The sequence below is a fragment of the Papio anubis genome, chromosome 8 (genome assembly GCF_008728515.1).
Source record: "Papio anubis isolate 15944 chromosome 8, Panubis1.0, whole genome shotgun sequence".
Taxonomy (NCBI): domain Eukaryota; kingdom Metazoa; phylum Chordata; class Mammalia; order Primates; family Cercopithecidae; genus Papio; species Papio anubis.
The window spans coordinates 40,824,236-40,840,389 of NC_044983.1; the positions used below are offsets into that span (position 1 = coordinate 40,824,236).

At 48.4% G+C, this 16,154-nt stretch overlaps 1 protein-coding gene and 1 pseudogene across 7 annotated transcripts in view; both read left to right on the forward strand.

Moving 5' to 3' along the window:
- The first annotated feature begins 222 nt into the window (after positions 1–222).
- Positions 223–375, forward strand: LOC116268784 (annotated as a pseudogene).
- A 7,699-nt stretch (positions 376–8,074) lies between these two features.
- Positions 8,075–16,154, forward strand: part of IKBKB (inhibitor of nuclear factor kappa B kinase subunit beta) — a 57,517-nt gene continuing 49,437 nt past the window's right edge. For 5 of the 7 annotated variants that reach the window (XM_021942278.1, XM_009212969.3, XM_009212967.2 and 2 more), the window contains exons 1-2: positions 8,080–8,242; positions 8,858–8,980. In XM_021942278.1, coding sequence (XP_021797970.1) covers positions 8,876–8,980 — 105 coding nt within the window. In that variant the 5' untranslated portion in view covers positions 8,080–8,242; positions 8,858–8,875. Of the gene's footprint in view, positions 8,243–8,857; positions 8,981–16,154 lie in introns of all 7 variants that reach the window. The other 2 variants (XM_003902689.4, XM_003902690.5) reach the window with 1 other exon arrangement.

Here is a 16,154-nt window from a genome sequence, read left to right on the forward strand (position 1 = left end):
CCAGCCAGCCTCGTGTTGTTCTGGGGTCACTAAGCCTGGATTTACCCAGTTGGGTCAGTCATTTGGTCACCTCTGGCCTCTGATTCCTCAGACAGGAGAAATCCAGCCCAACCCAGCAGTCTGCCCACACCTTAGAAATTCTCTAGAAAGGATATTAAGAAATTATTACATCAAAAACCTCAATAACTCTTGTACCAACCTAATAAATCAAAATTGGCCTTTATCCTGACCTGGCAGGGGAGAGGCCATGCTCACGAACGTGGTTCTCCCAGAGTGAGGCTTATCCATTGCACTCCAGATGTGCTGACCCCTGCCACTTCCCCAAATGTAGATCTTTTTATTTATTTATTTTTTTGAGACAGAGTCTTGCTCTGTCACCCAGGCTCAAGTGCAGTGGCACAATCTTGGCTCACTACAGCCTCTGTCTCCCAAGTTCAAGTGATTCTGCTGCCTGAGCCTCTTGAGTAGTTGTGATTACAGGCACCCGCCACCATGCCTGGCTAATTTTTGTATTTTTAGTAGAGACAAGGTTTTGCCATGTTGCCCAGGCTGGTCTCAAACTCCTGGCCTCAACTGATCCACTTGCCTTGGCCTCCCAAAGTGCTGGGATTACAGGTGTGAGCCACAGTACCCAGGCCAAATGTGGAATCTTGACCCTATATTTGGTGGTAGTGGAGAACAACCTTCACACTAAAAAGTAAACAAATGGAATTGAACCAAGCAGGGTGGCTCCCATCTGAAATTCCAGCACTTTGGGAGGCCAAGGCAGGAGGACTGCTTGAGCCCAGGAGTTCCAGATCAGCCTGGGCAACATAGTGAGACCCTATCTTTTAAAAAGTAGAGCAAATTAGCTGGGAGTGGTGGCACACACCTGTGGTCCCAGCTACTGGGGAGGCTGAGGTGGGAGCATCACTTGAACCCAGGACTTCAAGGCTGCATGAGCTATGATCATGCCACTGCACTCCAAGATGGATGACAGAGTAGGACCTAGACTCCAAAAAAAAAAAAAAAAAAAACAAAAACAAAAAACGCAAAGGCAGTTAAGAGTTTAGCAAAAGTAGAAGGTCAGGGGCAGAGGTGACTAAAAAACATCCAACTGCCTCAACCACCAGTGCACACTGCCACCTCTGACACCAAGGTCCCGGGGAGAGGGGAGAGGTGAAAGGATAGGGGCCTTGCATTGCAAGGGGAGTGGGGAAGATGTGGAGCTTGGAGCCCATTTCATTTTTTTTTAATTATTATTTTTTGAGACAGAGTTTCACTCTTGTTGCTCAGGCTGGAGTGCAATGGCTTGATCTTGGCTCACCGCAACCTCTGCCTCCTGAGTTCAAGTGAGTCTCCTTCCTCAGCCTCCTGAGTAGCTGGGATTACAGGCATGTGCCACTATGCCCGGCAAATTTTCTATTTTTAGTAGAGCCGGGGTTTCTTCATGTTGGTCAGGCTGGTCTCAAACTCCCGACCTCATGTGATCTGCCTGCCTTGGCCTCCCAAAGTGCTGGGATTACAGGCAGGAGCTACCACGCCCGGCCCTTTTTTTTCTTTTTTGAGATGGACTCTCGCTCTGTCGCCCAGGCTGGAATGCAGTGGCACAATCAGTACACTGCAACCTCCGCCTCCCGGGTTCAAGTAATTCTCCTGCCTCAGCCTCCCAAGTAGCTGGGATTACAGGTGCCCACCACCACGCCTGGCTAATTGTTTTGTATTTTTTAAAGTAGAGACGGGGTTTCACCATGTTGCCTAGGCTGGTCTTGAACTCCTGACCTCAGGTGATCCGCCAGTCTCGGCCTCCCAAAGTGCTGGGATTATAGGCGTGAGCCACTGCGCCCAGCCAGAGCCCATTTCACTTGAATCACAGAACAAGAGTATCAGCCAACTTCTGGGTTACCGCATTAAAAAAGTAACGCATTAATAACTAATATTCAAAGGGGGCTTCACAAGCATCAGGCTCTGCACTTTTATGTATATTATCTCCATGAGGAGTAGGTTTTATTCACCCCTACTTCATGGAAGAGAAAACTGAGGCTCCGTGAGGGTCAATAAACTGCCTGAGTTCACAAAGCCGAGAAAAGACAGAGCCAGGATTGGAACTCACATCTCTCAAGCTCCAAAGACAATGCATAGCCCAAGGCTAAAGAGTGTTGTTTCACTCTTAGTATTGGCCAGTCTTTGTATTGGCCATTTCTCTCATTCATTTGGTAAAATTTTTATTGAGTACCTATGATGTACCAGGTGCTGGGAATGGAGCAGTGAACAATATATTTGATCCCATGGGTCAAAAGTAGGCGCTCAGAACCAAGGTAAGCCGAAAAGCATACCTGTTGGTTTCTTAGACATCTACATCCAGCCCATATCCTTCGTCTCGGCCACCACGGCCTAAGGTGGCAGCTGCCCTTTCATGACTTCTTCCTCTTTGGTTTGAATTTACTGGAATAAACACATGTGTGTGTAAAAGCAAAGGGAGCTCAAAAAGTGATTTCCTCCTCCAAGCTCTCTTTTCTCCAGAGAGGGTGACTCAGAGCCCCAAATCGTTGCCTTTTCTTGTTTCTGCCTAAGTTTGAGGCACAACAGCCTGGCTGGCCCTGCTCCTCTCAGTTTCTTGATTGGCCCAAGTCCAGTCACAGAGACAGCAGCTGGCCAATTTCCTTCCCTTCCTCTTCTGCAGCCAGCTCTTCATGGAGCCCAAAGGGTCTGCGGTAAGGTTCATTCTCACCCTCGTCTCCACCAGCCCACCCTCATCTCCCACCAAGGTCCCCAGAACAAGGTCCCCAGAACAAAGAGGATGTGACTTCTTCATATCCTCCGACTAAACTAGTTTCTCCAACTTTTCTGGCAGAGGAGTTTTTGTTTGTTGAAGAAGCAAGTCCTGACCTGTAGAGTCCTTTCTCTGCAGGGCTGGGATAAAACAAAATCAGATGGGTCAAGAAAGAGTTGCTGAAATCGCTGAACCAGAGCCGACTGTGGGGGCTGGGGTGCTGGGGAAATCCTCCCCATCCTCTGTGGTCTGCCTTACGGCCTCTTATCTTTCAAGCTGTCTTCTTCTATGATTCAGCTCCAGGTTGTGCAGCAAACAATGATTTCTTCACTTGGAGGAGCTCAGTGTTGCTGCGCTTCATTGCCATCAGGTGAGAGAGCAGAGTCTGATCAGTGGATGACATAAAAGACTGAGTAAGAGGACAGTTATCTTTGACTTACTCTGGGAATAAGATTTCATTTTAAATTTAACAGTGCTCAGAAACCTTATCCTTATCACTAGTACTGTCAGAAGCATTTGAACCAGAGCAACTCCATCTTGAATAGGAGCTGGGTAAAATGAGGCTGAGACCTACTGGGCTGCATTCTCAGATGGTTAAGGCATTCTAAGTCACAGGATGAGATAGGAGGTCAGCATAAGATATAGGTCATAAAGACCCTGCAGATAAAACAGGTTTCAGTAAAGAAGCCGGCTCTAACCCACCAAAACCAAGATGGCCACGAGAGTGACCTCTGGTTGTCCTCACTGTTATACTCCCACCAGCGCCACGACAATTTACAAATGCCATGGTAACGTCAGGAAGTTACCCTATATGGTCTAAAAAAGGGAGGCATGAATAATCCACCCCTTGTTTAGCGTATCATCAAGAAATAAACATAAAAATGGGCAACCAGCAGCCCTCGGGGGCTGCTCTGTCTGCGGAGTAGCCGTTCTGTTATTCCTTTACTTTCTTAATAAACTTGCTTTCACTTTACTGACTCACCCTGAATTCTTTCTTGCACCAGATCCAAGAACCCTCTCTTGGGGTCTGGATCAGGACCCCTTTCCTATAACGGTACTGTACTGTGGTACTAATTACTGCAGACCAAATTCGTGTGTGATTTTATATTGCCTGGCCTTTGTCTGTCCTTACTTGATGGCTCTCTGTGGGTCTTAAAAACCCAGTAAGATTCTAAGTGCTTCTGATGAGATCTCATTCCATTGCTTGGATCCCCTGGGTCAGTAATGGCCTGGGCTGAGCTAGGCACTCTGGCTGGTCAGTATTTCTTGATTTCCCTATAGCACAGCTAAATAGCACAGTCAGCCTCAAAGCAGGAAGAAAAAGGGACCTTTTTCTGCTGAATCTGAAAATATCTTTTGTAAACAGTCTGCTCATGTCTCCAGAGGAGGACAGAAACCAGATGCAGGCAGAGATATCTAAACATGTCTTATCTGGATAGAAAATTGAGCTTAAGATAATAAATATCTTGGAATATGATAAAACCCAGAGGCCCCTTCCTGGGCCATGATTAACTGAAGAAAAAAAAGTCTAGTAATACGTGACCTTATCAGAGAGATTTATGTTCCGTTGAAAGCCAAGTTATTTTGAGCTGAGCAAAATGAGGATTCAAATTATAGGAGCGCAGAGTAAACTTTTGGCATATTAGCGGATGTCTCGGTAAGTTTCTCAGGGACAGTGTTTTTCAGAGATGACAGGATTAAAGAGAACTTTTTTATGACATGGTACTGGAAATAGACTCTCCACAGTGCCCAGCACATACAGATGCTGAATAATTTTTTTTCTTTTTTTTTTGAGACGGAGTTTCCCTCATCGCCCAGGCTAGAGTGCAATGGCACGATCTCAGCTCACAGTAACCTCTGCTTTCTGGGTTCAAGCGATTCTCCTACCTCAGCCTCCCAAGTAGCTTGGATTATAGGCACGCACCAGCATGCCCAGCTAATTTTTTTTTTTTTTTTTTTTGTATTTTTAGTAGAGATGGGGTTTCACCATGTCAGCCAGGAAGGTCTTGATCTCCTGACCTCATGATCCACCCACCTCGGCCTCCAAAGTGCTGGCATTACAGGTGTAAGCCACTGTGCCCGGCCTAATTTTTGTATTTTTAGTAGAGATGGGGTTTCACTATGTTGGCCAGGCTAGTCTTGAACTCATGACCTCAGGTGATCTGCCTGCCTCGGCCTCCCAAAATGCTGGGATTACAGGGGTAAGTCACTGCACCCGCCCTAATTTTTTTTTTTTTTTTTTCCGAGATGGAGTCTAGCTCTGTTGCCCATGCTATAGTGCACTGGTGCGATCTCCACTTACTGCAACCTCCAACTCCTGGGTTCGAGCAATTCTTCTGCCTCAGTCTCCCAAGTAGCTGGGATTACAGGCACTCGCCACCACGCCCAGCTAATTTTTGTATTTTTCATAGAGACAGGGTTTCACCATGTTGGCCAGGCTGGTCTCAAATTCCTGACTTCAAGTGATCTGCCTACCTCAGCCTCCCAAAGTGCTGGGATTACAGGCATGAGCCACCTCACCTGGCCAATACATATTTTATTTTAAAAATTTACTTATTAAGCAAACACTTATATTGCATTTAGACAATGCAGGCACTATTCTACTTGTGTTACAACTATTTACTCATGTTCCTGTTGCTTCCAGCCTTGAGGCTGAGCTTGCCATTTAGCTGGGAGTAATCAAGAAATGCCAGGTCAGGAGCAGTGGCTCACACCTGTAATCCCTGCACTTTGGGAGGCCAAGGTGGGAGGATTGCTTTGAGGCCAGGAGTTTGAGCCAACTCTGAGCAACATAGTGAGACCTCGTCTCAACAAAATAAAATTTAAAAATTAGCTGGTCATGGTGGCGTGTGCCTGTAATCCCAGATAGTGGGGAGGCTGAGGTAGGAGGACCCCTTGAACCCAGGAGGTCAAGGCTGCAGTGAGCATCCTGCCACTACACTCCAAAGTGGGCGATAGAGAGAGGCCCTGTCAAGAAAGAAAAAATAAAGAAAAGGAAAGGAAAGGAAGAAAGAAAGGAAAGAAAAGAAAGAAATCGAGCAGCCGGGAAGGGAAGGGGAGGGGAGGGGAAGGGAAGAGAGGGAAGGGGAGGGGAAGGGAGGAAAGGAAAGGAAAGAAGAAAGGAAGGAGAAAGAAAGAGAAAGAGAAAGAAAGAGAGAAAGGAAGGAAGGAAAGGGAAGGGAAGGAAAGAAAAGAAAGAAACTAAGTAGCCAGGACCGGAAGAGAAGGGAAGGGGAGGGGAGGGGAGGGGGGAGGAGGAAGGCAGGCAGGCAGGCATGCATGCAGGAAGGAAGGAAGGAAAAGAGAGAACGAGAAAGAGAAAGAAAAAGAGAAAGGAGAGGAGAGAAGAGGGGAGGGAAGGAAAGGGAAAGGAAAGAAAGGAAGGAAGAAAGGAGAAAGAAAGAGAGAGGGAGGGGGGAGAAAGAAGGGAAGGGAAGGGTAGGGAAGGGAAGGGGAAAGGGAAGGGGAAGGGGAAGGGAGAAAGAAACTAAGTAGCCTGGAAGGGAGGGGAGGGGATGGGAGGGAGGGGAGGGGGAAGGAAGGAAGGAAGGAAGGAAGGAAGGAAGGAAGGAAGGAAGGAAAAGGAAAGGAGAGAGAGAAAGAACAAGAAAGAAGAGGAGAGGAGAGGGGAGGGAAGGGGAGGGAAGGGGAGGGGAGGGGAGAGGAGGGGAGAGAAAAGAAACAGAGCAGCCAGCCTGCCTAGCACAGCCCTGGACACCACTGACCCCTATGTTTGGGTTGAGATCCGTCCCTGAGTTAACTTCAACCCCAGGGCTGTCAGGCACTGCTGCTATCAATACCTCATTTGTCCCTCACAACAACTCTAGGGTGGCCTCCTTTCTATGACTTTCTATGAGCCCGCCTGTCCCCCTGCTATTACAGTGAAGCAGATGAAACTGCTGATCTTTGTCACTGATGTTTTGGCTGTTTTCAATTTCCAAAAAATGACAATTAAATGCAATTCAACCTAATACTGCCTAAATTTTAAAAGAGGAAATAGATGCTCAGAGTGTTTAACAAACTAGCCCCAGTGCCTCAGAGGTAGTCAACAGCAGTATCTGAATTCAAAATCCAGTTTGCCTCCCTCTGAACTTAACATGCTACTTTTAACCACCCATTAAGAACCCGGGAACCAGTTGCTAGGGTTTGAGTATCAGTTCGGAACTATCTACCTAGCAGCCCTGTGCCTCGGAAATAATAATGCAGACCAGGTGCGGTGGCTCACACCTGTAATTCCAACACTTTGGGAGGTCCAGGCGGCTGGATCCCTTGAGCCCAGGAGTTCGAGACTAGCCTGGGCAACTCAGTGAGTGAGACCCCCGCCACCTGGTATGGCGGCCATGCACCTGTAGTCAGGAGAATCATTTGAGCACAAGAGTTGGAGGCTGCAGTGAGCTGTGATCACACCACTGCACTCCAGCCTGGGTGACAGAGCGAAATAATAATAATAATAATAATAATAATAATAATAATGATGCAGTATTGTCCAATTTACAGGGTTGCCCTGAGGATTGAGTAAGGAAATCTAAGTTCAGAGATTTAGAACAGAGCCCTGCACTGTGTAAGCACTCTATAGATGTGAGCTATTATTATCATCTTCAGGTTCCTTTGGTAGTTTTTTCCTGCTTGAATAAAATATAGCAACACACACACACACCTCCTTTGTCCACTAATGTAATGCCACAAAACGGAGGAACTCAGCAGGGAGGACATTCTGACTCCAAGCAGAAGGAGATGAACGATGAACCTTAGACTGTGCGCCTCGCAGTTTCCTCCTGTCACTGGGGGTGGGGCTGCAGTTTGGCTTCACACTTCTAGGTCTTTTCTTGTTTTTAAGGGGGCGGGGGCTGTCACCTCTGAGGAGTCAGCTGTGATTGATCCTTCTCCACACCCAGCCAAGCACCCCCCACAGACAGGGGAGCGCCCGCAGTAGGGCGGGCGGCAAGGGCAGTTCTAGCCAACAGTCCCTAAATCATCCCAGCAGGGGCGCGGGAAATTCCACCGAGGTGAAAGCCTAGGCGGCCGGGTGAGGAAATCCCCATGCCCGGGCCCAGAAACGGCTCCAGGTGGAAGTCACTTGTCTAAAGAGAACAGGGCGTAACGGGGGTCATTTCAGGGCTGTTCTTTTAAATCCGTCAGCACGGTCTGTCCACTTTCCCTCAGTTTATTCTAGAGGCCACACGCCACCCCCGCCCCCGGGAAGTCGCCCGGTTGCGGGTCCCGGGACAGGCCCACCTGGCCCGCGGCGCTCGCAGCATCCGGACCTGGTCAGCCTCGCGCCCCTCGCGGCCACTTTAAGAGCGGCCACGGCCCACGTGCTCAGTGATGTCAGAGCAGGAAGTGTTTGAGGAAGTCGCGCCGCGCTGCCCGCGTTAAGATTCCCGCATTTTAATGTTTTCAGAGGGGTATCAGAGCCCAGGGTTCGGCCGCCCCAGCCCCGCCTCCCCCGCCCCGGGGAGCCCTCCCCCTGCCCCGCGTCCCTGCCGACAGGTGAGTCCCCCTCGCGAGTGCGGCCCGGGTGCCACCTGCAGGCCCCGCCGCTCCGCTGCCTGCAAGGCCCAGAAGACCCCTCTGTGCTGCTGGAAAGTCGCAGCTTGCGGACTGGGGAGCGTTTCACTCGTGCGGATTGGAGTTCGGGAAGCCGGGAGAAACAGCCCTGGCTGGGATGGCTTCTTGGGGGTGGGTGGCTTTGAGGGAAACCTGCGATTTATGGGAACGTTGTAAAGAAACACGTGACCGAGGGGACGCTCAGAAGTAGGTTCTGTCCCTGCCACCTCGGGCAGAAGGCGGGCAGGCCCGGGCGCCCCTGGTGGAGTCAGCCGGGGATCCCCTCGCTGGGGCAAGGGCGTGGACATCGCCTCCCTCGGTGACTTTCTTCCCTGCCTGATGCCACAGCAACCGGATGGGGGAGGGTGAGAGGGACAAAAGTTTGCCACAAAATTTGGACAAACCAAACACATTGGTTTCTTTACAAAGTAAAAAACCAGTTGTATTTTTCTTCTCTCCCATTCAAGAGCAGTGGTATCTCTTGCCTTCTCCATCTCTTTGAGCTCCATTTTTTTTTCTTAATCCTAACCTTTTTCCCCCATCCCAAATTGCTTACAGAGTTAGCACGACATCAGTATGAGCTGGTCACCTTCCCTGACAACCCAGACATGTGGGGCCTGGGAAATGAAAGAGCGCCTTGGGACAGGGGGATTTGGAAATGTCATCCGATGGCACAATCAGGTAGGCCCTCTGTGCAGCTTGGGGAGGGGCGGGAAGCCAGGCTCCCTCCTCACTGCCTCCACTTTCTCTGATCCTACTGGGCCAAGGGCTCACCTTTGGCTTTGGTCATCTTGGGACAGTGAATAGGGGACTGGGAAGAGGGCTTCAGGACTTCTGAGCTGACTCCAGGTTTGTGGTCTCCAAGCTTTATTGACTATGTCACCTAAATAAACAGTAAAAGAAAAGATAAGCTCTTAGTCTGTATTTTATATATATATATATATATATGGTTACAGTAGAATATCATGTACTAATATATACTGATATATGTTACAAAACATACAGAAATAGGAAAATTTAAAGGATGAGGATAATTAAATAGTTTAAAATATTTTAATTCCTTGATGCCAGGAGTTCAAGAACAGCCTGGGCAACATAGCAAGACCTCGTCTCTGCAAAAAAGTTTTAAAAATTAGGCAGCCAGCTGGGCGTAGTGGCTTACACCTGTAATCTCAGCACTTTGGGAGGCTGAGGCAGGCGGATCACGTGGTCAGGAGATCGAGACCATCTTGGCTAACACCGTGAAACCCCATCTCTACTAAAAATACAAAGAATTAGCCAGGCTTGGTGGGACATGCCTGTAGTCCCAGCTACTTGGGAGGCTGAGGCAGGAGAATCGCTTGAACCCAGGAGGCGGAGGTTGCAGTGAGCGGAGATTGCGCTGCTGCACTCCAGCCTGGGCAACAGATTGAGACTCCATCTCAAAAAAAAAAAAAAATTAGGCAGCCATGGTGCATACCTGTAGTCCCACTACATTGGAGGCTGATGTGGGAGGATTTCTTGCCCAGGAGTTTGAGGCTGTAGTGAGCTATGATTGTGCCACTGCATTCTAGCCTGGGTGACAGAGGGAGACCTTGTTTCAAAACCATTTTTTTAGAAATTATTTAAAATGTCGGGTACATTGGCTCACGCCTGTAATCCCAGCACTTTGGGAGGCCTAGGAGGGAAGATCACTTGAGGTCAGGAGTTTGAGACCAGCCTGGCCAACATGGTGAAACCTCATCTCTACTAAAAATACAAAATTAGCTGCTGTGGTGGTACGTGCCTGTAACTTCAGCTACTCAGGAGGCTGAGGCAGGAGAATCGCTTGAACCCAGGAGGCGGAGGTTTCAGTGAGCTGAGACAGTGTCACTGCATTCCAGCCTGGGCTACAAAATGAGACCCTGTCTCAAAAAAAAAAAAGTATTTATAATATTTGCCAATTATGATGTCTTCCCAGTATTGCACGGTACAAAATAAGCAGATCCACATGAAAGTGAGAATTATTTTAATTTTGTAGAGATGGGGTCTTGCTATGTTGCCCAGGTTTGTCTCGAACTCGCGTCCTCAGGCAGTCTTCCCGCCTTTGCCTCCCAAAATGTTGGGATTACAGGCCTGAGCCATGGGACATGGCCTCAGCTGAGGTTTTTTTTTTTTATTTTTTGTAGTGATGGTGGTCTCTCAATGTCCAGGCTAGTCTGGAACTCCTGGCCTCAAGTGATCTTCCTGCCTTGGCCTCTCAAAGTGCTGGGATTACAGCCATGAGTCATTGAACCTGGCCTGTTTTTATTTTTAATTGACACATAATAATTGTACATATTTATGGGGGACAGTGTGATATTTTGATACATAATGTGTAATGATCAAATCAGGGTAATTGGCATATTCATCACTTGAAACACTTATCTTTTTTGTTGGAAACAGTCAAAATTCTTTCTTCTGGCTATTTTGAAATACACAATAATTTTTTTTTTTTTTTCCCGGAGATGGAGTCTAGCACTGTTGCCCAGGCTGGAGTGCAGTGGTACGATCTTGGCTCACTGCAACCTCCGCCTCTCGAGTTCAAGTGATTCTCCTGCCTCAGCCTCCTGAGTACCTGGAATTACAGGTGTGCACCACCATGCCCGGCTAATTATTGTATTTTTAGTAGAAATGGGGTTTCACCATGTTGGCTGGGCTGGTCTCGAACTCCTGACCTCAGGTGTTCCGCCCACCTCAGCTGCCCAAAGTGCTTGGAATACAAGCGTGAGCCACTGCGTCCGGCCTGAAATGTATGATAAAGTTTTATTCACTGTAGTCACCCTGTTGTTCTATAGAATACTATAACTTATTCTACCTAACTATAATTTTGTGCCCATTAACCAGTCCCTCCCTATTCCCCTCCACACCCCAGCCCCCACACCCTCACCCTTTCCTGCCTCTGGTGACCACTGTTCTACTTTCTACTTCTGTGAGATCAGTTTTTTGTTGTTGTTGTGTTTTTGAGATGGAGTTTTGCTCTTGTCATCCAGGCTGGAGTGCAATGGCGCTATCTTGGCTCACTGCAACCTCTGCCTCCCAGATTCAAGCAATTCTCCTGCCTCAGCCTCCCAAGTAGCTGTGATTACAGCCGTGCACCACCACACCTGGCTAATTTTTGTGTTTTTAGTAGAGATAGGGTTTCACCATGTTGGCCAGGCTGGTCTCGAACTCCTAACTTCAGGCGATCTGCCTGCCTCGGCCTCCCAAAATGCTAGGATTACAGGCATGAGCCACCATGCCTGGCCTTTTTTTTTTTTTTTTTTTAATTTTTAATTTCTTTGGAGATAGGGTCTCAATCTGTCATCCAGGCTGAGAGCAGTGGTGCCATCATGGGTCACTGCAGCCTTAACCTCCTGGGCTCAAATGATCCTTCTGCCTCAACCTCCTGAGTAGCTGGGACTGCAGGTATGTGTCACCATGCCCGGCTGATTTTTTGGTTTTTTTGTAGATAGGAGGTCTCTGTTGCCCAGGCCGGTCTCGAATTCCTGGACACAAGTGATCCTCCCACCTCAGCCTCTCAAAGTGCTGGTAATCCCAGGTGTCAGCCTACTGATTTTAACCAACTGAGATCTGTTTTTTATTAGCTCCCACAGATGAGTGAGAACATGTGGTATTTACCTCTCTGGGCCTGGCTTAATTCCCTTAATGTAATGCCCTCCAGGCTCATCCATGTTGCCACAGATGACAGGACTTCGTTCTTTTTTATGGCTGAATAAGAGAGTCCATTGTGTCTGTGTACCACATTTTCTTTATTCATTTGTTCATTGATGGACATTAGGTTGACATTTAGGTTGATTTCATATTTTGGCCATTGTGAATAGTGCTGCAGTAAACATGAGGGTGCCAATATCTCTTTGATAAACTGATTTCCTTTCCTTTGGATAGATACCCACTAGTGGGATTGCTGGATCATATGGTAATTCTATTTATAGTTTTTCTTTTTTTTTTGAGACGGAGGCTGGTCTCAGGCTCTGTCACCCAGGCTGGAGTGCAGTGACATGATCTCGGCTCACTGCAACCTCCGCCTTCTGGGTTCAAGCAGTTCTCCTGCTTCAGCCTCCAAGTAGCTGGGATTACAGGTGTGTGCCACCACACCCGGCTAATTTTTATGTTTTTAGTAGAGACAGGGTTTTGCCATTTTGGCCAGGCTGGTCTCGAACTCCTGACCTCAGGTGATCTGCCTGCCTCAGCCTCTCAACCTGTTGAAACTAAGGTGTGAGCCACTGCGCTAGCCTTATTTGTAGTTTTTCAAGGAACCGCCATACTATTTTCCATAATGGCTGTGCTAATTTACATTCCCACCAATAGTGTATAGAGTTTCCCTTTCTCCACATCCTTGCCTTCATTTGTTCTTTTTTGTCTTTCTGATAATAGCCATTTTAACTGTGGTGAGATGACATCTCATTGTGGTTTTGATTTGCATTTGTCTGATGATTAGTGATATTGAACATTTTATCATATACTTGTTGACCATCTGTAAGTCTTTGAGAAATTCCTCTTCAAATCATTTGCCCATTTTAAAAATTGGATGATTTATTATTTTGCTGTTGAGTTGTTTGAGTTCCTTGCATATTCTTGATATTAATCCCTTGTTGGATGGATAGTTTGCAAACAATTTCTCCTATTTCATAGGTTGTCTCCACAGGTTCCATAGGTTTACTCTGTTTTTTCTTTTGCTGTGCAGAAGCTTTTTAGTTTGATGTAATCTCATTTGTCTACTTTTGCCTCTGTTAACTGTGCTTATCCATAAAATCTTTTCCCAGACCCTGAAGCACTTCCCATGTTTTTTTTTTTTTTTTTTTGACAGTCTCACGCTCAGCTGAGACAGGTGTGATCTCAGGTCACTGCAGCCTCCATCTCCTGGGTTCAAGCGATTCTCCTGCCTCAGCCTCCTGAGTAGCTGGGATTACAGGCAGCGCCATCATGCCCAGCTAATTTTTTTTTTTTTTTTGAGACGGAGTCTTGCTTTATCACCCAGGCTGGAGTGTAGTAGCGTGATCTTGGCTCACTGCAAGCTCCGTCTCCTGGGATCATGCCATTCTCCTGCCTCAGCCTCCCGAGTAGCTGGGACTATAGGCACCTGCCACCATGCCTGGCTAATTTTTTATGTATTTTTGGTAGAGATGGGGTTTCACCGTGTTAGCTAGGATGGTCTTGATCTCGTGACCTTGCGATCTGCCCACCTCGGCTTCCCAAAGTGCTAGGATTACAGGCATAAGCCACCACACCTGGCTACACCCAGCTAATTTTTCTTTTTTGTGTGTGTGACGGAGTCACAAACTGTTGCCCAGGCTGGAGCGCGTTGGCGCGATGTCGGCTCACTGCAACCTCCGCCTCCCGGGTTCAAGCGATTTTCCTGCTTCAGCTTCCCAAGTAGTTGGGATTACAGGCACCTGCCACCACACCCGGCTAGTTTTTATATTTTTAGTAGACACGGGGTTTCACCATGCTGTCCAGGCTGGTCTTGAACTCCCAACCTCAGGCAATCCACCCGCCTCGGCCTCCCAAAGTGCTGGAATTACAGGCATGAGCCACTGTGCCCAGCCTAGTTTTTGTATTTTTAGTAGAGACAGGGTTTCACCATGTTGGCCATGCTGTTCTCAAACTCTTGACCTCAAGTGATCTGTCCATGTTGGCCTCCCAAAGTGTTGGGATTGCAGGCATGAGCCACTAACAGGCGCCTGGCCTGTTATGTACTTTTAAAAAGCCAAAAGCCAGCTTCCTCCTCCTGCCGGCTGAACCCCATGCAGTCTGTTTGCACCTGCCTCTCTGTCATTCCTCCCCTTGGCTGCCCCTGGTTTGGGTGCTGAGCCCTCTCGTCGAACAGGCCTCCCTCTCCTCCACGTTCCTCCAGAATGAACTCTAGGCTACCTCCTCCACAAACCTGTTTGGGATGACTTTGTTCCGTGGGAACTGGTTCTCCTGGTGAGTTTCTCCAGGCCGGCTCCTGTGCCGCCCTTCCTGTCTGACGAGAGTAAGTGTCGTCAGGACCCTGCATTCCTGGTCAGCCAGGGTTGGGTCTGGCCTTGGAGTTCCTTCAGTTCTCCCGTAGCAAGTGCCTGACGTTGTATATGTGCTAGGTGCCCCAAATCATCCACTCTGCCAGTCCACAAATATTTATCTAATGTCTATTATGTGTACAGTGGTGATTAAAGCGGACCTTTGGAGAAGGGAAAGAGCCATTAGTCAACTAATTATAAATGTAAGCTCCTAAGTATTATAAAGTGCAAGTTGGGAGAAGGACCCAGTGCACTGAGACCTTTCGTTCGGGTGGGATCAGTCAGTGTCAGAGGAGGTTCCCCAAGGAAGTGGCAGTTGAACTGAGGTCCTAGTAGAAGTCAGCTTGGCAGAGAAGGTGGGAGGAGAGTTCCAGGCCAAGGGAGAGGCTCCTGAGGGCCCCTGTGGAGGGCAGGTGTGGCAAGTGGGCAGGGCCGAAGGCCAGTGTGGCCCAAAGGGAGGATGGGGTACAAGTGCCTGGGTGGCTGAGGGTGGACTGTGTAAGTCAGACCCTGTGGCGTTTTTTGGGCAGTTTCAGCTGAAGAGGTTTTGTTTTTATGGAGGAGCTGTGGAACGATGTTAGAGGGAGGTGCTGTGCCCATGGGAACAGATTGGGAGGGCCCAAGCAGTGGGCGGCGTGCTAGGAAAAAATCAGCTCTGGGAAGAAATGCCCTGATCCATAGTGCGCAGCAGTTCTTGTGGGGTAGCTACTCCCACCAGGGCTGACTTCAAGCCACCAGCAGTTTAACAGCCTGCTCCAGCCAGATTCCTGAATAGTTAACAACTAGCTCTCAGTGGCTGCTACTACAGTGTCACTGGCACCGTCCCAATGATGCAGGCAGACCAGGTCTGAATGTTTTGGAGTCGTCCAGGTGAGAGATGGAGAGGGGTGGGCAGACTTAAACGATATTTAGACCTGGTGCGGTGGCTTACGCCTGTAATCCCAGCACTTTGGGAGCAGAGGCAGGCAGATCACCTGAGGTTGGGAGTTCGAGACCAGCCTGACCGACGTAGAGAAACCCTGTCTCTACTAAAAATACAAAATTAGCCAGGTGTGGTGGCGGATGCCTGTAATACCAGCTACTCAGGAGGCTGAGGCAGGAGAATTGCTTGAACCCAGGGGGCGGAGGTTGCAGTGAGCCGAGATCGTGCTACTGCACTCCAGCCTGGGCAACAAGAGCGAAACTCTGTCTAAGAAAAAAAAAAAAGAGAGAGAGAGAAGTATATTTAAGGGGTGGAATCAACAGGGCTTAGTGGTGGAGTAGAGGTGGAAGGGAGCAGGAGGAGTGGAGTGCCTGCAGGTCCTCAGTGGATGCCTACCCATGAGCGGCCCAGGCCAGGAAGCTCTCTACCTTCCTTCCCCATGGGTTCTCCCTAAGTTTGGGAAATCTCTAGGGCTGCTTTGGGTGCTAAGGAGAGGTCTTTGGTCATTGTCCAAGTTCAGAAGATGAGCGTTTGTGTTCTCTGTTGGGGACCCCTCTGTTCACAGCCTCTTAAAAGAAGCAGCTGGGCTATGGTAGTGTTGGTTCCTTAACTCTCATGGTTTTACTCCACATAACAAGTGTGCACTTTCCTGACACTCCATGCACTGTATCTTGTCTGCAGAAGAGGGAATGTTTTAGTTTTCACGATAGAAATTACATGAAAAAGCCCCTAAGCATGGGTATCCTCAGTCAGAGAAGTGGCCTGATAATCAGAAGTATCATTTACTGAGAACCTACTATGCGCCAGCATCAAACTACGTATTTATGTGCTTTCTCTCCAGCCCTCACATCTCTAAAAGGAAGTACTGTTGTCTTTGTTCCCATTTTGTAGTTGAGGAGACTGAAGCACAGTCTCTGTGACTCACCCACAGAGG